The 24,042-nt window shown below is 41.6% G+C and overlaps 1 protein-coding gene across 2 annotated transcripts in view; it reads right to left on the reverse strand.

Annotated features, from left to right (window-relative positions):
• Window positions 1-1,741: 1,741 nt before the first annotated feature.
• The window catches only part of esyt2b (extended synaptotagmin-like protein 2b), a 56,470-nt gene continuing 34,169 nt past the window's right edge, over window positions 1,742-24,042 (reverse strand). The window contains exons 12-23 of one of the 2 annotated variants that reach the window (XM_074693675.1): window positions 22,237-22,326; window positions 22,051-22,146; window positions 20,598-20,660; window positions 16,231-16,305; window positions 11,950-12,036; window positions 11,663-11,812; window positions 5,844-6,199; window positions 5,470-5,568; window positions 5,062-5,193; window positions 2,901-3,006; window positions 2,779-2,828; window positions 1,743-2,695 (exon numbers count right to left, since the gene is read on the reverse strand). In XM_074693675.1, the coding sequence (XP_074549776.1) occupies window positions 2,626-2,695; window positions 2,779-2,828; window positions 2,901-3,006; window positions 5,062-5,193; window positions 5,470-5,568; window positions 5,844-6,199; window positions 11,663-11,812; window positions 11,950-12,036; window positions 16,231-16,305; window positions 20,598-20,660; window positions 22,051-22,146; window positions 22,237-22,326 (1,374 nt within the window). In that variant the 3' untranslated portion in view covers window positions 1,743-2,625. Of the gene's footprint in view, window positions 2,696-2,778; window positions 2,829-2,900; window positions 3,007-5,061; window positions 5,194-5,469; window positions 5,569-5,843; window positions 6,200-11,662; window positions 11,813-11,949; window positions 12,037-16,230; window positions 16,306-20,597; window positions 20,661-22,050; window positions 22,147-22,236; window positions 22,327-24,042 lie in introns of both variants that reach the window. The other variant, XM_074693676.1, reaches the window with a different exon arrangement.

The following is a 24,042-nucleotide window of genomic DNA, read 5'->3' on the forward strand; positions in this document are numbered from 1 at the left end:
TACCCGACAAACCTAAACCTTACCTGGCTGACTTAAACTTTGCCTAACTGACTGATACCTCACCTGACTCATTGATACTCTACCTGTCTGACTTAAACCATGACTAACTAGTTTCTCACTTGACCAGTTGATACCCTACCTGACCAACCTAAACCTTACCTGGCTGACTTAAACCTTGCCTAATGGAATAATACCCTACCTTACCAACTTAAACCTAACCTCACAGATAAACTGATACTCTACCTGACTATGTGATACCCTACCTAACTGACACACTGGCTGTTCCTACAGCAAAAAGGGGGCACTCAGTTAACAACTTTGATTGCTTATCAGATTAATTTTGCTCATCCCTTGTCAAAAACATTCAGCTCCTCAAATGTTAGGGAATATTGAAGGTAGTGAAACTTGCCTCAGCTTGTGACTGTGTAAAAGCTGGTACTGTACTGTGAGTTGAATGGCTATTCTGTGGCAGACAGCTGAGACTCAAATAACCCATTTGCCAAGTTAGGGTCAGTCTGACGTGTGGAGTCCAGTCAGCTGCTCTGGAAAGACCCTGACATCTTTCACGAGGTACGCAACATTTTTTTTTTTTTAATGGGCTGATTCAGGTAGTGTTACACTGACAATAACAGACACACTGTAAGTGGACAGTGGTGTGTGACCCAGTTGGATGACTTCTCTCATGTCTGTTTAAGGGACGTTTCCAGGGTGTGGTTAAAGCCCCTTTTAAAATCTGATTGGCCGCCCTAAAATCCTGAACAGTAATTTGGTATTTTCTTTGATGGAGGGTGTACTTAGGTTAAATTCACTGTTTTATAAAGCGTTGCTTTTATTGAATAATTTTTATCATAATCAAGGAAATCAAATAACCAAAGGCAAACTATTACTTTGGTTTCTAAAGCCTTTCTTGTTGTTTGCTTCTGCTACCACTTGGAGGCGACAAAGCACTGAATATGTTTTAAGTGTCCCCCAGCTTCACTTGGTTTGTATTCATAGAGCTGTAGCACTGCAGTGTTCATGTGTGTATGTTATATCTTTTAGTAAAAATGCTTAATTGATGACACATTAATTTTCAGGAGAAACTATGTTGCGAGGTAAAATTCAGTGATATGCACTAGGGCACCTCACACAGACATTTAATTTTAATAAACAGAGATTTTTGCATTATTTTTTTTCTCCTGAAATTGAAAATCTGAAATCCATGAGGAAAGATCACACTATCTAAACTTAAAAAATAGTTTTAAACCTTTAGCAATGCTCATACACAGTATGATTGCCAGAAAGATACCCCTCTTTAAAATTCTTTAAAGAGGGGTATTGTGTTTTGTTTTTTTTTCCAAGTCTTTATACTGGCCCTCTGATGATCTTGTGGCAGCTTCACATGATTTACACCTCAAAATAATCTCTCTTTTTCACACACTGGTGTATTATTTATTTCAGCCTCTCTCTGAAGAGTTTTGTTTTAGCTACTGTCTCTTTAAGGCTCCTTACTCCACAAAAACTCCCTTCCCCTTGTTTCGCTAGCCCCCGGAGGCAGAGCTATGGGCAGAGCTTGGTGTTTAAGGCCCGCATCTGTCATAAAATCAGTCAGGAAATCCTCATGTGATGGCATCATCAATTCAGCAAGTCCCATGACGATCTTGTGAAGATTTCCCCGATATTTAAAATCATAAAAAAAAACAAAGTACGGATATTTTTCACAAGAGAAACCATTTATTCCTCAAAACCCTTGAGGCATCATATCATTCAAAAAATAACAATGACAAGGCAAAAATTACGTAGCTTTTTTAAGGCACAGGATAGATAACAAAAGTATTTCAACGTTCAAAACAAACAGTTCTGACTGCGTAGCAATAACACGTACGATTTTATGCTTTTTGTCACCTTAACTGCACATTCTGACAGCCCTGCTCATAAAATAGGATGCACACCCTAAGTTTTTTTTTTTGACTTACATTCAGTTTCTCAAACGACCAAACTCCCATTCAAGTATCCTCAATTACTGTTCATAATATACAGCGCTTGTTCATAGCTCTAAAATGCCCTCAGTGATCAGAACAATCAATATTGCACAAAGTCCTCTTCAAATATACAGACCAGTCATGTTATTCTCTGCATTCAGTGTTTGTCATCGAGCATAACGTAAGAATAAGAGGTAAACGATCAAATACCACTGCATGACAAAACATATCAAAGTCAAAGACTGCTACTTAAGCCTACTCTTAAGTCGGTAACTGCTCCTTTGGTAAGAGTATCCTCAGATGACATAAAAACACAATTTGTCACATTTTAACAAATTGGACATAAAGTCATTAAAATTCTTTTACAAATTAAATTTCCCGTGAGGAAACTTAATGCCATGAAAGCCCCTTTGATATTTACACAAAACAACACAGAAAAAAGGGAGAGACAAGGCAGTCGTTTGTGTTTCAATGCATTACAATATCTTCCAATTAGACCATAATATCATATAATAATAAGATAATAACAATAAGAAAAGTCTGAAAAACGTCCTGCATGCTGAAACATTTCCTGTAAACTATATGAAAAATGTACATGAATACAACAAAATGATGTGCCCTTTCATTGACAAGATTGCAATATTACAGCAGAGGCGTGGCTTCACTATGTGAGCAGAGGGTCCTGAATACTTCTTATGCTTTGAGACGTCCATCCATCCTCACTCAGGTCATACCTGCACGACAGAATCACACTTAAGCTCCAAAACAAAGCAGAATAATCTCTGAAAGGTGCAGTTTTTTTTTTATTTAGATTTACCATTGAGTCCATCCTTTTGATATATCCTCTCCACTTAAATCTACCATCACCTGAAACAGGAAAAGGCATCCATGAGTGAACTTTTTACAGGCTGATCAAATAGGAGTAGGATCTGAAGTTACCTTTCCTAAAAGTCCTTTGTGTTTGGAGAGGATGTTCCCTCCGTTCTTCACTGCTACATCCAGAGTTCTCCTGTGGAGCTCCACCATCGATACGCTAAACTCAAACCTGCAAACACACATTAATGCAGAATTTCAAAGCCATGGCCTGTTATATCTGCACACACTAAGGCTGACCAGCTTTGAACTTATCACTCAGGAAGATGACTGGTTAACGGGACAGGTTGTTTACATGGGAAAATTAAAAAAAACAACTGATGCAAAAATGTGGAGAAAAGACTGAAGAAGTCAAAGGCTCTGTGAGAACTTTGTGTTTGGTGATGATTGCAGTGACTCCTTTGGCCGGAAGTGAAGACTCAATTTCCCATGAGTACTATCACCCATTCTTGTGAAGACGTGCCTCTTATTAAGATGTGCATTTTTTTGTGAAAGCAACTTTTCTTCTACTACTTTCTTTTAGTTCATGATAACTTTTTACAGGCTGCAAATTGACAAGGTGATGTATTAACTTGTGGTATGTAGCGTTGTTGTTTGAGACGTGACAACAAGCAAACTTTGTAAACATAAGCCTGGCTCACACTATGGGAATTTTGGGACGATTTGACTCTGATTCAGCCTTCCTGACAATCGCAGAGGAATCTGGTCAGGACCCAGGTTGGCCCAGATTATCTTCTAATGTGAGCAGGTAGCAGATCAATCTGAGGGGCCGTTTACACAACAACGGTTTCAGGGTGAAACGCAAAAGTTTTGTTGCGTTTCAGCCTCACGTTTACACGGAAACGGCGTTTCAGCCGACCTAAAACGCAAACTCTTGAAAACGGCCTCCAGAGTGAGATTTTTCTGAAACGCTCCCGACACCGTTGCCGTGTTAACAGTTAGCCAGCGTTTTCAGTGGAAACGCTGACGTCACACTCCGCCTCGCGCGAGCATGCATTCAACAGTACAACAGTACCGTTGTTACGGTCATCGCGAACTACCGTGTTGTGCTTGTGCTGCTCAATCTACTGGATCTGCTGACTGTCTTCATACAAAATGTGCATCTGTTGCTCCACTTTTGAACTCAGTATTCCACAATACACCAGATGACCGGCTCAACTCTTCTTCGGTGGAGATATCCCAAATGCGGCTTCTGGACAAGACAGTTATAGCACCACCTACAGGCCTGGTATGCTAACTACAGCGTTTTCAGTCCCTCAGCGTTTCTGTTTAAACGCAGATTTTTTTCACTACGTTGTCACTGCATTTCAGCGTTTTCAGATAAAACGTTGTGTAAATGGGGCCTTAAGCTCTGATAATTTCTAAAGATGCTATGAGTAGGATCTGCTTTGATTGCACTCTCTCGACACCTTGTGGCGAGAGGCATGTGTTTGGAATTAAACAGATCAGATCAAAACAAATTTCTTTGTTTAAGACAACTTTTTACTGGATACAACGCGCCGAGGTAAGGTATTTATCAGTGCGGTTGCGTAGTGATACAGTTTGAAATGTGACATCAAGCAAACGTTCTTGCAGCCGGCTACATGGGAGCGAAATCTGCAGCTCTGTGCTCTGAGGTAGCTTTAGGTTAATGTGACAACAAGTAAACACTGTCAGTTTGTAAGTAGTTTAGTAGCAATTTATATTTAGGGCAGCTAGTGCTTTAAGACATGTCCGTAATGTGTAACATTAGTAAATCCTGGTTAGCTATGTCCTACCAGTCGTCTACCAAGCAGAGCAAACGTAACCTCACTCTTCAATTTATTGATAGACTCTTGAGTCCCTGTGTTATTGAGTGATATCATCCTCCTGTTTGGCTTTCTTCTGCTCTTCTGTCCTTTTTCTGTCTGACAGTTAGGCTCCTGTGTCCACCATCACTAAAAAAATTGTCGTAGAAATTGTTTTAAGCACATAAAACACAGATTTCTGTGTTTTATCTCTTCTCTCTACTAATATTCGTCAGCCGGCGTGGTGTTGTCATAGAGACCTAGATGTTCCTTATCAATCCTGTTTTCTGGAGGACCCGGAAGCTAAGAAATAGCAATTTAAAATAACCTGTAACCAGCAATAATCTCATTTTAAAGTGTGGGTTACAATCTGGTTTATATCTAGAAAGGAGACTTGTTCAAGATCACTTTCAAACTCCTCACAGCCCCTTTAAGCATGATATTAGGATATGAACACTCACGTTTGATCAAACACAGGGTTGAGGGTCCTCTTCATGGTGCCCGTCTTCCTCCTCCCCGTCCTGCTCTTGTCAGGCAGCAAATAGAGGCGGATGAAGGGATCTGAGCTGTCTTTGGTGAAGGCTATCAAGTTACTGAGGACACACAGGACAAAATAGTTTCACTCACATGTTGCCGATGGCACATGGTGTTGACTTTAATGAGGACTGTTCAATCCTAAGTTCATGCAGCTCTGAAAGAAGACGATCCATATACTGAAGAACCACAGCTCATAGATTACAGATCAGGACAATGTTTTTAGCCAAAAAACAAGGACAAAGTTCTCCAAAGGGGAGGACATAAAAAGCATTATATATCTTTCAAAACATAAAATTAAAAATGCAGTGCATGATGGGAGTCGGGGACCTCACCGGCAGGCGTGCACCACCACGATGAGTTTATTCCTCTGGGCGCTGTGTCGGACCGTGAGCTGGATCTCGCCCAGCGGGAACTGGCTGGGTGCCGAGCCACTGTAAACACAGCACAGTAAGTCAGTGTCACTGCCTGAGGCTGCAGCGGGATTAATACAGCGCGGAAGGTGAGGGGCAGCTGGAGACTCTGACAGGAGCTGAATTAAAGTGTTACATATTTGGAAGATTTATGATGTTCTATCAGGGAAGCTCAAGAAATCATCATAAGTAAATCAAAAGCCACTAAAATCAAGAATGTAGGAAAAAGAGGGCGATCTATCAAAGACCGAGCAGCAGATGGGAAACAAAAATGATGTATCACAGGTGAAATTTACTTCTGAAGCTGACGGAGCCGCTGCTGCAGCTCCAAGGTAGCGAATGGGAGCGAGATGTCCGAGGCCAGGCTGGGTGTGGACTCTTTGTGTGGGAGGTGTTTCTGGGAGCTGGACATGCACGTGCTTAGGTTGGAGACGCTGCGAAGCGGGCTGGCTGAGTACGGCTCTCCGTCCCGCTGCTGGAGGGTTAGGGTGGATGCGTTTATGGGAGGTGGAGGTGTTGGTGGAGGTAGCGGGGAGTCTGAGGCTGATAATCGCAGGGAGGGGGTGGTGTTCGGCTGCTGTGGCACGCTGGATTTTCTGACCCGGACGGAGGACGGTTGGTCTGAGGAAACCTGCTTCTCCAGGGACAGGATCTACGGAAAGAGACAAGGACGTTACAGGAAAAATATTCAAAAAGTGTCTTTTACATCTTTCACGTAAAAGTGCTGTAACCATGGTAGGATAGCGATATGAATCTAAAACAAACGCTGAGACATAAAGTAGAGTTCACCGTACATAAAGCCTCAAATGACACCAGATCTGTTTCTGCTTCATCACATGACAACAGAAGAAAAGATGAGTCCAGGCCTTAATGAGGTCTGGTGTCAACAGGTTTCATGTCATGCTCATCAAGAGCATGCACTTAGGCCATGTCCACATGTAGACGTGTATTTTTAAAAACGAATATTAAAAATACTTTCGCCCACAGACATCAGGCAAATTCATCAATAACTGCAGCTCGAAGCATGCTAACAGTGTTTTTCAGACATTAACCAATGATTCATGCTTTTATTTCTACATGGTTGGACTACTGTAGTGCGCTCTACATTAGTGTTAATCAGGCTTCCCTTGCACACTCACAGTTAGTCCAAAATGCAGCTGCTCGTCTTTTAACAGGTGCAAAAAGGCATGAACACATCACCCGATCCCTCCATTGGCTTCCCGTTCATTTTAGGATTCGTTTTAAGATTTTATTATTTGTTTTTAAATCCTTGAATGGTTCAGCACCTCAGTACATGTCTGACCTTTTAAATGTCTACACTCCTTCGCAGTCCCTGAGGTCTGCTGATCACTTTCACCTCGTGGTCCCAAAAACCCGTCTAAAGACCCGGATGATCCAGCCTTTTTGGTGGAATGATCTGCTGCTCAAAATAAAAAACCTACCCTTCCAACCTTTTAAATTGCGTCTCAAAACATATTTTTATTCTTTGGCTTTTAATTTTCCATGAGCGTTGTGTGACCCTGTTATGTCTTTTATGGTCTCAACCCCTTTGATTTTATGGCTCTTTTTGGTTTCTATGCATTATTATAATTAATTAATTTGTTTTATTGATGTTCTTATTTTATTTTTATTGTGCAGCACTTTGGGAAACTTCACTGTTTTTAAAATGTACAACATAAATAAAGTGAATTAAATTGGATAAAACCATAGACTGTATAAAACATGGACGTAGTCTCGCCGTCGTCACCCATCTGTTACTGAAACGGAAAATGAAGCACATCAGCTATAGCGGCCATATTTGTTGTGGCAAGGGCTTCGCCTACAGCCATAGGGCGCTTGTCTGTCATGTGACCCTCAGCTGGGCCTCTGATTGGGGGAGCTCGCGATCTTAATATCCTCTGAACGGCCGCGTTGGAAAAACAAGTCACCCCCCGTACAGTGGGAGCTGGTAGTAAATAAGCGATTCAGACAGGAAACTTTTTTTGAACCAGGCTGTAAATAGGTTAATTCCTGTTTTGAAAATGGCTTTTTTTGGCTTGGTGTGTGTGTGACTTCCTGTACTTCCGGAGCCAGCTTCAAGCAGACACTTGAGAAGCAGCAGATTTTAGCACTTCCGCATTGTCCCATATTCTCGGACCGGAGGTTGCCGCTTGGATAAAACCTGTGCGATCCAATCAGATTAAACACTTGTCATTCAGCTGTGGCGTTTGAGAGCCAACAACTCTGTTTCCCAGCATTTACATGAAACCAGGAAAGTGGAGTTTTCCAAAATCTTCACTTTGGCTGGAGTTTTCAGAAAACATTGCTTTTAGTGGACGACAGGCGCCACTGTAAGAAACGACATGCAGTTTCCCAGATACCCGTGTATGTGTGGGCACTGCCTTAAGCGCTGCAGAGAGAGGAGACCGGTACCAGAGTGTTTCCACTTCTACAAGCGGTACATCGACCGATTCTTCTGTAGAATAAGTATTTTGCAAGTTTTTAGTAGAGATTTACCAGTGTCTAACTCTTTCGTAGCTTCCTGCTTCACTGCTCAAACTCTGCCACACTGCCACACTCACTCTCTGGACTCTCACCTGGTTCTCCTACACTACAGACCCTGGACTTCTTCCTCATCACCTCACCATCCTTCAATAAATCACCTAAGCTGCTTCCTCTGCCTCTGCCTGCTTTTGGATTCAGTGAAACCCACATTGTCATACACGCTTCAGAAGCAATGTTTACCATCTGCAGGGAAAAAAAAGTCCTGGATTTCAGGATTTCAAGAACAGGCCTGACGGAAATCTGTTACAGCTACAAAAACCTGCTGGACTCTCAGAAAACTGCACAGCTGCAGTGTTTTATCCTGTTTTGAGTCATAAGATGCTGATTTATGCTGAACCTCCTCCAGATGAAACCCCTACCTCCACAATACCTCATTCACTCAGTGTTCACCCCGGGTCATCCCCCTCTTTGAACACCTGTCATAAATCTTCATATGTTTTTAGTGATCCAATACAAAGAAGCTAGATCTGCGCGGGTCAATATATTCATCCGGCTAAAATCATTTTTTATCTGATCAGTTGTGATGATTCAATGAAAGACGATGCGTTTTATCCCGGTGTCATGAAGGCCAAAACAATTTACTTGCCCAGATATCTTGTGCCTGAGCAGGATGTCAATATTTCTGTGGTGTCATGAGATTACAAGGCATCAATAGGTTAAAGTTTAGAGGTAGCACTGAGAATCCTCAGGAAAAGACATATTTGTTAAGATTATGTCAATAAATATCAGCCAGAAGCTAATTATGCTAAAAAAAACAGAAACAAAAACAGACATTTGTGGTTTGTGACACCTTTCCCTTTGTGTAGCTTTGTTTTTACAAATGGCCAGTTTGATTAAAGCGAGGGCACTGTGCTTTATTTAGGCCATCTGGTATCCTTGGAGAAGCTTAACATGATTTACAGTTATAAGAAAAAAAATTCTCACACAGATGTTCAGAAAACCCCTATTTCAGCCTCTGTCTGACCACTTTGTTTTAGCTACCGTCTCTTTAAATTTTTGTCTGCCTGTTTTCCAACAGGGCGGGCTTGGGGATGGTCTGGCAGAGCTAGTTCATCAACACCAGCCTCATAAACCAGTGTCCTGACAAACTGACCCCTGTAGGTGGCAGCAGGGCTCTCTATGAATGAGAGATTAGCACAGATTATGAGAAGAAGATGCAAAGTGGCAGAGAGACGATGGCGAAATGTTGCAAGTTGAACAAGTTCAGGCAGCTCACGCTTGAACAGAGTATGTGTCGCCATTGTTAGGAAAGACGATGAAAATCTTGAAAAGGATCAAAAGATTTAGCTCCTGATACCAGGATTGGGATTGGTGCATCCCTATAAAGAACCAAGGGGCACATCCAGTTTAGAAAAATGAAGCCTATGTGGAAGTGCTAAAAGTTGCTGTTCATGGAGAATCCGGTTGAGGCTGGCTGCAGAAAGACTGGAAACTACACACACACCAAGCCACAAAAAAAAAGACTTTTATGGTATTTGAAAAAACATTTACAGCCTGGTTCAAAAAACTGCTTGGATCTGAAACACACACATTCTGCGATCAGCACATACTGTACGGGGCTATGATTTTTTTTTAAGTCTGCGGTTTAGGAGATATTAGGATCACGAGTCTGTCCAATAAGAGACACAGCTCAGTTCTCGTGACTGACGGGTGCCATATAGCTGTTAGAAAGAAAGCTCAAAGCCTGTGTCACATCCAATATGGCCCCATCCACAGACTGGCTTCATTACTCTGTATTAAAAACAGACGGTCTACGTAGCAGAGACTTTGCCATATTTTATACAGTTTTAAGGTCCCACATTATGCAAAAATCACTTTAAGTCTTTTTGTGAAATTTGTGGGTCTTTGTCTTTCCTCCCAGCCCACAAAATGTGATAATTAATGACAAAACCTGTACTTAGTAGTGCTTATGAATGTAAAATCCTGACCTAAAACAAGCTGTTTGGATTTTGGGGATTTGCTGACGTCAGGGATTCCCTTTTTTGACCAATCAGGAGCAAGTCTGACCTGATTGGTCCATCGGAGCAGATACCCCTGATCCCCCTCTCCGCCCACTCCCCAAGGAGAATGCTGAAGTTGAAGAGCCATCACTGCTCTGTTTTTGGCTGTAAACAGTCACATAGTTCCATGCACAAGCTTCCCATCTCGGAAGAAGACAAGACTGAGTGGCTAGAGTTCATTTATCAAGGAAATGTGCCAGCTACACTCAGTAAAACTGTGCATGTGTGCGCTAGTCACTTCACGGCCGACTGCTTTTCCAACTTTGGACAGTGCAACAGAGGGCCAGCAAATAGACTGGTCCTGAATCCAGGCACGTTACCAACCATCAGCCAACAAACCTCAGACCCTGGAAATGTGAGTATTTTAAATGCTGTGTGCTGTGGAGCAGATGTAAGAGCTTTTCCTCAGTGTCCCCCCTGTCTCTGTGTTAGCTTCAGGATGCTAACTTTAGCTGTGGTTAGCCTGTTGTTTTAGCCTGTAAAGTTACGGTAAACGAGCTTCGCTGTTTTCTAAACATTCTACACTTGGAGATTGTGGCGCCGCTCTCTGTGACGCGGGAGAGTGGGGCGGTGGCTCATTTACTTATGAAGGTCACGCCCACTAAATCAGAGCGTTCTGAACAGAGGGGCTATGAGAGCCTGGAAACAATGCTGCTGTGCTTGATTTATTGGCTTTTTGGACCAAAACATGTTACTACCATTTAATGAAGACATCAATGATCCATATTAAACTGCAGAAAAGGTGCATAGTATGGCACCTTTAAGCGAGGAACGGAAAAAGGAAGAAACAAACTTTTTTTTTAGTGAAAGCTGAAAATCTACTCTTTCCTTTGGTAGTTTTGGTGTTTTCATAGTCACTGAACACAATATTCTGTCTATCTTGAAAGATCGGTCAAAGTGCTCTAAAACGGAGTTAAGGCTCCGTGCTTTACAAACCACCTTCTCTCTGATTGGCCAGACTTTTGGTTGTGTCTGAAACCCACATCTCTAACATGCCATGAACCAGGTGGAAATCCTTTTGTGATGACCTCATCGTTTCATCAAGTCTCGTGAAGATCTTGTGCTATTTTTAGAGCAGACTTCCCTGAGCAGTTTCCAGACAGATTCAGGGATTTCTACAACATATGAACATGTAGCTGTTTGAAAATCTGCACGCATGTAGTATGAAAATCCAGGACTGTTATTTTATATCCACAGTATAAAGCACAATACTTCCTCTTTAAGGAATTAAAAAAGTTTTATCAGCTAACAGTTTAGAGTTAGCTCACAGAGGCAAAAGCTGCTTACAGTAATGGAGCTTGGCCAAGGGTGAAATTAGCCTCAGCCTTTGAGGATAAAATGTAAAGGCTTTTTGTAATTGAGTTATAATGTCCAGTTTATTGCCAGCACTGCAAAATTTGTTTAACTACAACATCTGGGCCTTCTGAACTGCTAAAACACACCCTCTAACGACCAACCATTCAGCCTGAATCAGCACGTCTCAAACATTTGTTCTTGTTACCTGAAATGAAAAAACCTGGACATCACTTATGCAAACCAGTTCAATGAGGAGAGACCGGGTCCGTTCTTACCCTCAGGGCCATCTTGAGTTTAATGGTGGAGCTGGGCCCGGAGTTTTTGAGAGGAAAGCACTGAGTCAGCGTCATGTCCTCCTCCACCAGCAGGCTGCTCAAAGGAACCGTCAAATTACCCAGGGTGCATTTGTGCTTGTCATCTTTCACCTGTGCGCATTAGGAAGAGAGAAAGGGGGGGAAATCCACAGCTTTGAGATGAAGTCAGCTGCTTTAATCATTTGGTGCATGATCTCAGAAGAAGGAAGAAAGAAAGAGTTCATTAGTGAGAAAGTATGCCGCATTACCTCCACCTCCAGCTCCTGCCTCCTGGGGTTGTGAACGAGGAATGAGAAGCAATCTTCCCACAGAGGCTCCTTGGTCTTGTATCGGATCTTTATGGGCGTACAGAAAATCGATGGTTAATTAAAAGGCGATTGAGCGCAGCTAACTAAAAACACAATTAGTCAAGAAATCTATGAATTACAAGTTTGAAAGCATAGAAATGATGAATTTATACATCAGTAATTGGACACAGACACTTCAGGGATTTGCTAATTCTTTTAAATATTCCAAGGTTCTTCTTCTCACATGTAATAAGTCCCATGTTTAATCATTTTAGTGTTTAATTTATGAGGCTTTGAAGGGATAAAGAGAAGAAAACCTTCATAAAAACTGCTTTAAATTAATTTCTTTGCTCATTTTTCCGCAGGAATTGAGCATCTTTTTAAGTCTTGGCCTTACCTCATGTTAAATAAAAAGGGGATGTACTAGTAGGGCACTCTCTTGAGTCTTTTGAGCAATTTAAGCCTTGTTTCCTCCAAGTAGACTGGTTCAGTTCATCTTGGTATGGCGCGCATTTTGTGGCGTGTCCACTGTTTTATCCCGGAACGGATCCCCATATAACCCAGACGAGCCGTCCCACTTTCTGGGACCCTTTTGTATGGGTGCCAGACTGAATCGATCTGCTATCGGAAGGTGGAGCAACAACACTGCAGACCGTTGATTGGTCAAAAGAATCGTCTTCTCTGAAACAAAGCTTGATTGTCCTTTGTATCAAAGAGCTACATGCCAATCACAGAGAGGACGAAATGTTGGATGTCTCCCATCGTTGCTCTTTGTTTATTATGTCCCATTTTTCTTCTTTGTTGGATTTATTAGCGGGGTAAACTGTGTCGCGCTGCCACGGAGTCACACTATTGTGGCTTACACGCCGCCTACCGTGAGAGGGCACAGTTTTGCTGTGGAAAACAAACAGGATCAGGCTTAACTGTATCAAACCGTGCCAAACCCTACTGAACCGAACCGGACTGCTTGGTGGAAACGCAGCTTTAGAGAGCCTTAACCTGATGTGAAACTCTCTTATTTAGACCAGCGGTTTTCAAAGTGGGGGGCCACCAGGGGGCACAAGGAGGTTCTCAGAAAATTGAAGGGGAGCGAAAAAATAATATTTATTAATTTATTTATGTTTGTATTAAGTTTTTTTTTCTTTTTTGTAACCATTTGTCCTGAAAATACAAAACGTAAAGTACTGGGTTCCCATGTTTCTGATCCTACCTATCCGCACCTCGTGTGACAGTGACAACTTCAGCATGACAATGTCAGAATCTATGTCAGCCTGGTGGTTTGCGTCTATTACTACGATATCTAAAAAAATAAACTGAACTTTGAGGCTCTTGCCCTGTCTAACTCGTGCAGAAACCCCCGGTCTAAGAATATGAGACAATGGGGAAGTGCTAAAATCTGATGTTTCTCGGGTGTCCGCTTGAGGCTGGCTCCAGAAGTCCCAGAAGTCACACACACACCAAGCCAAAAATAGCTGTTTTCAAGGCATAAATTGACCTGTTTACAGCCTGGTTTCAAAAAACATCTCCTGTCTGAGTCGCTGGTTTTACTATGGGCACACACTGTAGGGGGGATGAATTTTTTTTAACTCAGCGATTCAGAGGATATTAGAATCGCAAGTTCACCCAATCAGAGACACAGCTCAGGGTCATGTGACCAACAGGTGCCCTATAGTATTTCAAAGGGGGTCCCAAGCCAGAAGCAAATGCTGATTTGGGGTCCTTGGCATAGTAAAGTTTGGGAACTCCTGCTTTAGACCACCTTCACACAAAGACAGCAAGGTAATTCAAGTTAAGGTTCCATAAATATTGACCACCATACTTTTTGCAGATGATGTGATCCTATTAGCCTCATCAAACGCTAATCTCCAGCTTGCACTGGGGAGGTTTGCAGCCGGGAAGAAGATGAGCATCTTTTAGTCTGAGGGCAAGGTTCTCATTCAGAAAATGGTAGACTGCCCACTCTTGGCCACAGTGGGGTTGTGGTCCAAGTAGGGTGAGAACAGAGCAAGAGATTGACAGATGGATTGGTGAACTGTTTTGGTGAAGACAGAGCTGGACCAAAAGGCAAGGCTCTGAATCTACCAGTCACTCTACATTCCAACCCTCACCGATGGCCACGAGCTGTGAGTGGTGACCAAAAGAACAAGATCACAAATATGAGCGGCTGAAATGAGCTTTCGCCACAGGGTGTCTGGGCTCAGCCTCAGAGATAGGGTTTGGAGCACAGACATCAGAGAGGAGACTGCTGAGGTGGTTCAGGCATCTGGTGAGAATGCATGACATTATATCTCTCGGCTGGTTGGGAACACCTCCTAACCAGGTGGTATCCCCCCAGAGGAGCTGGTGGAAGTGGCCAAAGACAGGGACCACTGGTCTGATAAATATTATCGATATTAAAATCACATTTATCTCATGTTTGTCATTCCAGCAGCTGTACCAAGTCCATTTAGCTCCACTGCTTTAAATAACCCACTTTGATTCATCAGTCTTCCAGTTTTCCTCAGATACCGATTTCCATTAATGAAGATCAGAGGCAGTAAAAGAGTCCTGGTGGTTTTCTCTTCGTGCACAGAAAGAGATATAAAACAAGACAAACCACACACTGAGGTCAAGTTATTTATATGGCAAAGCCGAGAGAAGTTTTTAACTAGCGAAACCAGTCACCTTACCCCTGTCTAGATGAGCTTGTTTCACGTTTGCTAAGGGTCAGACTGAAGTCAGAAAGTCACGCACAGGCCAGTCAGCGGTTTCACTTCTTTTGTCTGGAGGGATTTTTGTGTGGTGTTTGTGACACACTCAGCTTGACTGATATCTGCTCACTGTAACTTCTGTTTAAGCACAGTGGAATACTAAAAACTGAACAACTCATGAACATATCTACTTCTTTCATAACCGAAAATTAAAGAAGATTACTTGTTTAAAAATCTACAATGGAAAGTGAGCTACAACTCCCAAGATGCGATTGTGCTGTCCGATATCACATACGCACTGATCAGATCCTTTTGTCTGAATAGAAGAAATTTGATTCCTGCGCTTTGGGAGCTGCAGACAAAGACTCCAAGCAGACACAGTGACCAGTTAGGCAGGTGGACACAATAACACAAGATGCCTAACGGCCAAATAATGGGGTTAACTGTGACTTGGAAACAAAGAAAGTCCAGGGACAAAATGAAAAAAAAAATCAGGTTAGATCATGGACTGCTCAAGGAAAAAAAGCCTTTAAAACTGGATTTGTGCAAAGATGCTGACAAAGAAAAACTGTGAGAAAATGAGTCCAGACAACCACAGAGCTGGAAGTAACACGAGACAAATGGACAAAAAAACAGGAAAAACAAGGAACTAAATCCGGGGCAGGGACATCAGGTTATGTAAGTTGAGGTTGTAATGTAAAGAAAAAGTGACGCTGCAAAAAATGGAGGAGACAGCCGAGCTTTAACTTTAGCGTGAGTCTGTTTACAAACCTGTTCATCATCGAAATGTAACCAAACTACTCTCTGACTTGTGCTGACTGAGCTCATTGTCCAATTTCCTGAGCTGCGTGTAAACACACTGAGTGCTATTTTGGCTTCATTGTCTGTAATAGGATGTGACAGGGTGTGCCGTCCATTTATATGTACGGCCAAACTCTTTAAATTTTATTTCCATCTTGCAGCTCTGCTTGGAAGTACAGCTTATAAACCAGCCTCTCCGGATGCATTACATTTAAGCAGTAAAGCTTCATCATCAACAATAACTTGGTCCATTAAAATTATTCTTCCTCCTAAAAAAATCCTTTAACTTTATGTATAAGTGTGAGAAATAGCTTGTAAATGCACTAAATGTCTGTACAGAAGCTCTTTAGCGGACACTTACTGGTGTGTCGGATGTTACGGCGCTTAATTTCGTTTTCTTTTACAACCATTTTCACTCCCTCTTCCTGTGAATCTCACAGTCAGAGCAGAGCGTGCTGTAGCAGAAAGCCCTTGAGGGAGACGTTTAAAGAATGAGATGTACTGCCCGTTAGAATTCAATACCTCTTTGTGTGTAAGGATGTGAGATGCATGCAGGCAAAAAATTACTGCTGGATTCGATATTTAGTCTCCTAGATGCTTTAAACGCCGGACAAAAACAGGCAGATTGTGAGTAAAGTCTTCTTTGGAGTTCAAATTTGTAACGCAAAGTAAATCAATGCATCATTTCCAGAGCCAGAGGACGAAATCAGAAATTCAATTATCTTAATGGATACCTCTGAGTATGACTCACCTTACTCTCAACTGTTTTGTGTCCAACAGTCATCTGGACGAAAGGACTTGGCTCGCTGCTGCTCTTCTTTGCAGACTATCGGAGAAGAAAAAGAAAAGGTTTTCACTGAAGTTCAGCAGCAGGAAATATAACAAACACTAGCATCTTGAGGTTCTGTAATGAGCACACAATGCTGACAGTCTGCAGTTCAAAAGGGGAGTAAAACACAGTACAAGCAGGGCTGCAGGCAGACAAGCTACCAAGGAGGCTGCAAAGCTTTGTCTCCTCTGCTGTCTAATTTTAGCATGCTCGCTTTTGACAGCTAAAGTATTATTCAGCATTCCTCTCAGAATTATAAAACCCTGCATATCTTAAGACCAGGGACGGAGAGTATTAACTTACTCGTTAACTCAGAGTCTCTTTCGGATTGTGCTTAGATTCCTCAGCAGCTTTATAATTAGGCTCCCCTGTGTTGTAAATGCTGATTAACACAAACTAAAATGTTGATGATAATGGTACAACTGGAAATTTAAAATGCATAGACTTTCATTGAGCTTATTTTATGTTTTTTTTCCAAGACAAACGTGAGCCAAAAAACTTAAATGGACTTTCACAAAGGGTTTAATTGTACTTTAATATTTAATAGGCCAAAATCGTCAGTCTGTGTTCAAACAGAACTGTTTAATTTTTCATTAACAGAAAGGAAATTTACTGCCGGTGTTTAACTGAGTATTGATTCACTTGTGTATTACAACTTTGTGTTTTTGCTTACAGCGTTGATTCTTAAAAAAGCTGAACAGGTTTTGAATTTGTAGTTAACAATGTGCCCTAACTTTGTGGTTTATTTAAAATCAGTTAATCACAGTTTTGTACTCCTGTGTGAGTAAACTGTTTGACTCTTCAAATGTAACCAAACAACAGACACTGAGGCAGAAAAAGAGGTCATAATTGGTGCCGTATCTTCCCTTTGTTAGTAGTAAAATTGTTTTTTTGGTTGTAAGCTGCATTAAGTTTATCACAGACTCTACTGAAGTCAGAGAGCCATCTGCTCGATAAAACAACTTTTACTTTCACTTTCATGAGCAATGTAGCTTGAAGGGGCTGTGAAGACTAAATGGAAAAGCTAGTGCTTTAAGGGGATAAAGACTGTTGCTGTGTTCCAAATTGTGTGCTTCTGCACTTACACTCACTTTTATTTGTGCAAAAGTGTGTTCACACTGACAGCATGGAAAAGTGCACTATGATTTCTCAGCTGGCACACTGAAAATGGTCAGAAACTAGAGGAACAGATCAAGCAATGGTTGCTGGATCCATCAATGAAAAGCAGAAGAACACCTGTGAAATGGTTGCTAGGCGCCGCCCTGTTGGCTATGGCTGCCTTTTGCAGCAGCTTTCTCTTCTTTGTCCGTTTCTTGTAATTTTTTTGTCTCTTTTTCGTAATCTTTGTATTTGAAGTGGATCATTACTTTAATGGTTCATTTGTTGGTCATGGACACCAAACGTTTTGTGTCTTCAGTGATATTTTTACTCTTTTTTCTCCTGTGTTTGACTGGAGATCCCATCGTTATTGGGAACGTAAGATCTATTTCCAATAAGATGGACGAGCTAGCCGTGCTAACCCAGAAACAGAGGAATACCAGAAGGCACAGTAGCATCATGCTATTCACAGACATGGCTAACAGAGCTAACACCAACGCCACATTGGAAGAGCTTCACCTGCTGTGAGCAGACAGGATCTAGGAGACAGAGACTGAACAGACTGCTGAAGAAGCTCAGTCCTGGACCCTGTGGAGGTGGAGGCTGGCTGAACTGGACAATGATGGACAAGCTGTCATCATCTTTTTTCTTATGGACCTTTCTTTTCTATTACTTACTTTTGTTTTCTTGATTGCTGCTTTGACTTCACTTTTGTTGTACTTGCTACAATGACAATAAAGTTCTATTCTATTCTATTCTATTCTATTCTATTCTATTCTATTCTATTCTAAATGTGATTGTAGTGAAGCTGCAGCATTAGATTTGGGACAACACTTACCCTATAAGATTTCATGCACTGTTCCAGTAAATAGAGTGCGGGCAGTGCATTTCTTATAAGTGTACTTAGAGAAATACGCAACTTGGAACACAGCATATGTTTCCCTTGAAAACTGGCATCTACTATCCTGAGGGCATGACTCTTTCCAAGGCAAGTGTTTGTCTAGAAGCAAATTAACAGGGATGGGATTTTCTTTTTAACTCTGCTTTTCTTTGTTCAAGTAAACTTTTACTGGATGCAAAGTGACAAGGTAAGGCATTTTTATAGACCCACAGTGCTGTAGCATGACAAAAAAAACAAGTTTTATGAACTCTGTTTGTGGCATTGTTAAGTACCAGGCAATATTTAATGTTACTCACTGCCCTGTTGAGCAGAGCTAACGTAACCTCACTCTTCATTTTATTGATAGACTCTCAAGTTTGAACAGACCACTGCAGAATAACTGCTGACTGTGGGTTGGAATGGACATTATAACTAACAAGTTGACCTGTGTTTTAGCCTTTAGCTCGTGCTCTATCACTTTCTTATTAGCTTTCTTCTGCTCTTCTGTCCTTTTGCTCTCTGACAGTTCCAGTGTCTGTCTTTACAACTAAATAAATCCAAGAAATAATTTTCAACAGAAAAAACAGATGTTTCTTTTTATTGATAAACTTTGACGGCCGGTGTGGTGTTGTCATAGGAACCAGTGCCGTAAAGCTGAGAAACAGCATTTAGAAATAACCTATTTGGCGCTGATAAGGACTTTGCATTTCTTCCATTAAAATTGTTTCATGTGCTTAATATTTTCTTCAACTTTCGATACATAATAAAGAAAACAGAGACAGCACCATTTTCTTGAATTTGTCATTGTTTGAAGCCTGGATATTTTACTTATGTCTGGCTAACATATGGTGGCAAATCCTTTACCTTTACTGTGAAAAAACTTCATATTGAAACTTCTCCCTCGCAGACCAATCAAATTTAATAGGGAATTGGAGGCGACAGTGATGAGCATAGCTGTGTTTCAAGTGTTGAACTATTTTCAGACGAGAGCGCTACAAGCAGAGCGAAAGGAAAGAGCTGCTGTCAGTGGACACAGGCCCTTATGGTCAATACAACAATCATTGCAACTTTGTGAGCTCAGTTTTCTCATGTTTTTAACTTTCAAAAACGTCTCTTGTTTCTTCATCTAACACTGTTTCCTTCGAGCTTACCTCTTAAACACTAAATAACTTGAAGAAATTTCATGTTTAATGATCTGATTTGTAACTTTTTGATAACCGAACTATTCATTTTTTAAAAAAAGAAAAAGGCTGATTTGACTTTATTTGCATGCCTCCTTTATTTGGTTGAGCTCAACTCATTAACATTCAAGCTGCATCCAGATATGTTGCCTCCATCTGGCTGCTTGAGGCACACTTTTAAAGCTTTCTGCATAGTTTTTCTAAGGAGGTGTTCAACCCGTTTCACTGAAGCTCAAAGAATGAGAAAAATCTACTTGAGCATAAAATCATAAATTAGTTGCATCAACTGAATTTGACACTTTGGCAGACAAAAGCATTTTGACTCTCTGGTACAGACTAATCAGACAATCAAAGTAAAGAGGAGTGGCGAGACGGCAGCGGCGCTGCATTCAGAATTACAAAAAGAGAGTTATGGGGAAAGGATCGGATGCTTGGCCTCTGGTTTCCTCCTCTGTAATGGCAGATGAAAGTGATACAAGGGGAGTGCTTCTGAGTGTGTGTGACAATTCAAGATCTGCAACTTCCTGGAAAAAAATTAAGCAGGAAACAATCTGTGCTAAATGTGACCTTGCCCTCTTTAAATCTGAGTGCTGTGATTGTGGCTGCAAAACAAGCAGATAAAAGCCTTTGCAGAGAAAAAAAAGTGCACCGTTCCTTCAGTGTTTCACATTCTTCTGGATAACCTACATTACCGTGCATTTTACAACTAAAGAAAAAATGTGGAAATACAAGCCTGACAAGAACGAGTCCCTGCAACATATTATTTGTTTCTATATGAGGGATCTATGATCAGCTATTCTATCTGGTTCGGTCTTTGCTGTTGAAAGTGTTTCAGTATAAATGGTGCAAAAGAGAGCACATTTTAAAGATTAAATGCAGCTTTTCCTTTCATTCAGAAACACTTAAGTGCAATATAACAATGAAGCATGCAGCACAATGAGTCAGAGGAAAAAGAGTGCACACGCACGAAGCAGGAAACGCCAATGCACAATGCAATCATCCATCCATCATGCACATTTGGACAATTCAACCTTCTTTGAAAGTGATAACAGTCACATGACGCTGGATGGTGCACAGGTGAGACACAGGGGTGTGTGATCTGAGCATGCAATCCATTTCTCCCACGTTACCTTCAGGGCCTTAAAGACTGAGACTTGCTTCAACCCGTCATAGGTGAAATCTGACAGGTTGCTCTTTAAGCCACGAGGAAGGAGATTTGGGGAAAGAAAATCACACTCATAGTTAGTAGGACGGGAGTGGTTGCAGACGGTAAAAACTCCAGGAAATTATATTTGTGTAAGAGTTGAAACATGAACAGTTATGAGAGGTAGCATGAGGATTCATGGTTTGGAGACTGCAGAGGGCTAACAATGAAAACACTCGGGATAATGAGGGTGGATCCGTCAGGGAAGAGTTGGAGAAGATACGTGGAAGAATTGTGGGACTTTTTAACAAGCTGCAGTGTTTCGGAAACTGCACAGCGACACATTAATTGGTGCACTAATACAGACAGGGATCATTAGAAGCTGTGGCAGTGTCGTCTTTGTACTGAGGTTTATATTTCAGCCTTGAACTAAGCACCTAATTTAGCAGAATATGTATCTGACTAACAAGCACACACAGCTGAGTCCGCCCGCGTTATTGGTTATAGGCACTCTGGGTAATTTTCATTACAACATGCAGCTAACGCATGCTTTCAGATGCAGGAGTCCTGTTAATGTTCAACCCCACGCCATCACACACTAACAACAATAACAGCGCTAACAACGCTAACGCTAACAGGATGCAGGAGCACAGAGGGACTCACACATATCGTTCTATACTCGGAAGTATTGCTCTCACAAAAGACTAGCCCAGATGCTCGTCTCTCACTCAAGTTCCCGCAGCCTAAGCTTCCCGTGAAGACGCTCTTGGGTCGAAGAGGAGAGAGTGAAAGTGAGAAAAGGGGGGAAGTTGTGACATTTTCAAAGAGATGTCAGAAAAACAGTGTGGCCTTTCAGATAAAGCTGACAGGATTTCTTCTCTTTTCGGCCTCTTTGGGAGTTAAGTGTGGTGTTTACCTCGTTTGACTCCAATGAAAGCAAATTAAATAACAAAAAAAGTTCAAGGCTCCACTAATGAGATTTCAAGGTACAAAATCACGATACAAAACAGAATCCATGAGCCATAATGGCTCCTGTTTAGACCCTATAACACATCAAGTGCTCTTTTTATGGCCAGTTTGGAGAAGCTCAATGGATGAGAAAATAGATAAAACAAGCTGCTGTGCTGTTTGAGTTCACCCGAAGGTCATGGCGCAGTGAGAATTAAACTTTTAGGGACTTGGAAAGCAAATGGATGAGGTGACTCAGCGTCACAAAGCATGAAACATCACAGTAAGAAAAGTGGAGCGTTGACCGTAATCCTTATTTGAACAAGTGTGTGACATTTCCTACTCGACTGGTTCAGAGTGTAATGTGTGTGTTAATGTGGTGTGTGTTTTTGGGGAGGAGAACAAAGGGCCTGCTTAAGTCAAATAACAAATGTTTAACAAAGCTACATTGTCAGAAGGAGAGCGTTAAAGTGGAGAATGAAGCGTCTTACTGGCAGGTTTTTCGCTGAGTCCAGATAGACCACAAACAGAGCGGAGGATAAACCGTCGTTGGCGAGGCTCCTGTCGGCGCGCACGCTTCGTAGCACCTGACGTAACGGGAGAGAAAGAAGAAGATCGTCATCTTGAACACTACCTCCAGGAACAGTGACTGACACATGTGCTTGTTGTGGTCGTACCTGGTCCAGCTTCTCAGGTGTGGAGAGCAGAGAGAGCCACTCCAGTTTTAGGTGGAGTTTCCCCGTAGACGTTTCCTCCAGGTCAAACCACTGCCAGTGTTTCAAATTGAGACAAGTCACTGAGTTTAGAGATCAATTTTTGCAACAACTGGTTAAAAATGAGACACCTTCAGAAACTCTGATAATAAAAGTCAGTTTAAGACTCTGTTTCCCATGATTTTAACTAGCCACGATCACAAGGATGTGACTCCTGCTGAGGCATTTGTTTAGAAAGTGGAATAAAGATCTTCTTTTTAACACTACTGTCTTTATTCAAGACAAATTTTTTGCAGGATGGGGCACTGGAATGAGGGGATCATTGTGGTTGCTGCATTTGGCTGTACAGATGAAGTTTCAAACTTGTTGAGCTAACCCTGGCAGCAGAGGATGGTAAAAGGCTAAAGTTTCACCACCATTCGTCAAAGAAGTTGTATGAAAGCTGGAAAGTTGAGGCCAGCGCTGCTGAGTCAACTAGGAAAACTGTGGCTCCCAACTTTTGCATTTATTGTCTTCTACTCTGTTATCCACAAAGTTCAATAGTTATGTTGCACTGTTGTTTGAAACATGACAATAAGCACAACTTGTGTTCTGGCCATTCTCTATCACTTTTACATTTAGCTTTATTCTGCTGTTCTGTCTTTTTCCTTTTCCTTTTTGCCAGTCCAGCTCCAGTTTCTGCCATTAATGCAAAATAAACACAAGAAATCATTCTCTTTAAGGAAATGGACAGATCTTGCCTCTCCCAATGCAGTGTCATCAAAGGCACTTTCAGTCTATGTGTGGTATGTGGATTTGCATTTTCCAAGGAAAGTCCTACTTGACCCCAGATACTGAAACATAGCTTTTCGAAATGATGACTGCTGACAAACTCATTTTAAATTTTCGATTGAGAACAGGCAAATATAAAAAAAAGAATTTCAAGATCACTTCTAAAGTCCTTACAGGGCCTTTACAGTGATTTAGGTGAAGTTTCCCCATAGACATTTCCTCCAGGTTGAACCACTGCAAGTGTTTCAAAATTAGATGACAAACAAAGCTAGGCGCCACTTTGTTAGTTGTGGCTGCCTGTTTCAGCAGCTCTCTCTTCTTCGTCTATTTCTTGAAATTTTTTCATCTTTTATTTATTATCTTCGTGTTTAGAGTGGTTCATCACTTTGTTTGGCTGATTTGTTGGTCATGGACACCAAACTGGTTTTGTCTTCAGTGATATTTTTACTATTTTTGCTCCTGTGTTTGTCTGGAGATCCTACATGTAACCATGGCTGCATTGTTAACATGTGAAATCAGTTGTTTGCAGCCGGTAGCATGTCCATGCTAACTGGTGCAAGGCCTGATGTTTCCCACAAGGTGAGGAGAAGGAGGTGAGGACGACGTGCTGGTTCTCAGGTGTGAGCAAAGAAGTGACGACATCGACCTGTTCTTCAATCCATCGTTATTGGGAACGTAAGATCTATCTCCAGTAAGATGGACAAGCTAGCCATGGCTAAGAGAGCTAACACCAGACATCAACACCATGTTGGAAGAGCTTCACCTGCTGTGAGCAGACAGGATCCAGGAGACAGAGACTGAACAGACTGCTGAAGAAGCTCAGTCCTGGACCCTGTGGAGGTGGAGGCTGGCTGAACTGGACAATGATGAACAAGCTGTCATCATCTATTTTCTTATGGACCTTTTTGCATTTTCTATACACTTTCTTACTTTTGTTTTCTTGATTGCTGCTGTGACTCCTCCTGAATTTCCCTTCAGGGATAAATAAAGTATTTTCTA

The sequence above is a fragment of the Halichoeres trimaculatus genome, unplaced genomic scaffold (genome assembly GCF_033239565.1).
Source record: "Halichoeres trimaculatus isolate MK-OKI-2021-1 unplaced genomic scaffold, fHalTri1.1 fHalTri1_scaffold_18, whole genome shotgun sequence".
NCBI classification, from domain to species: Eukaryota; Metazoa; Chordata; class Actinopteri; order Labriformes; family Labridae; genus Halichoeres; species Halichoeres trimaculatus.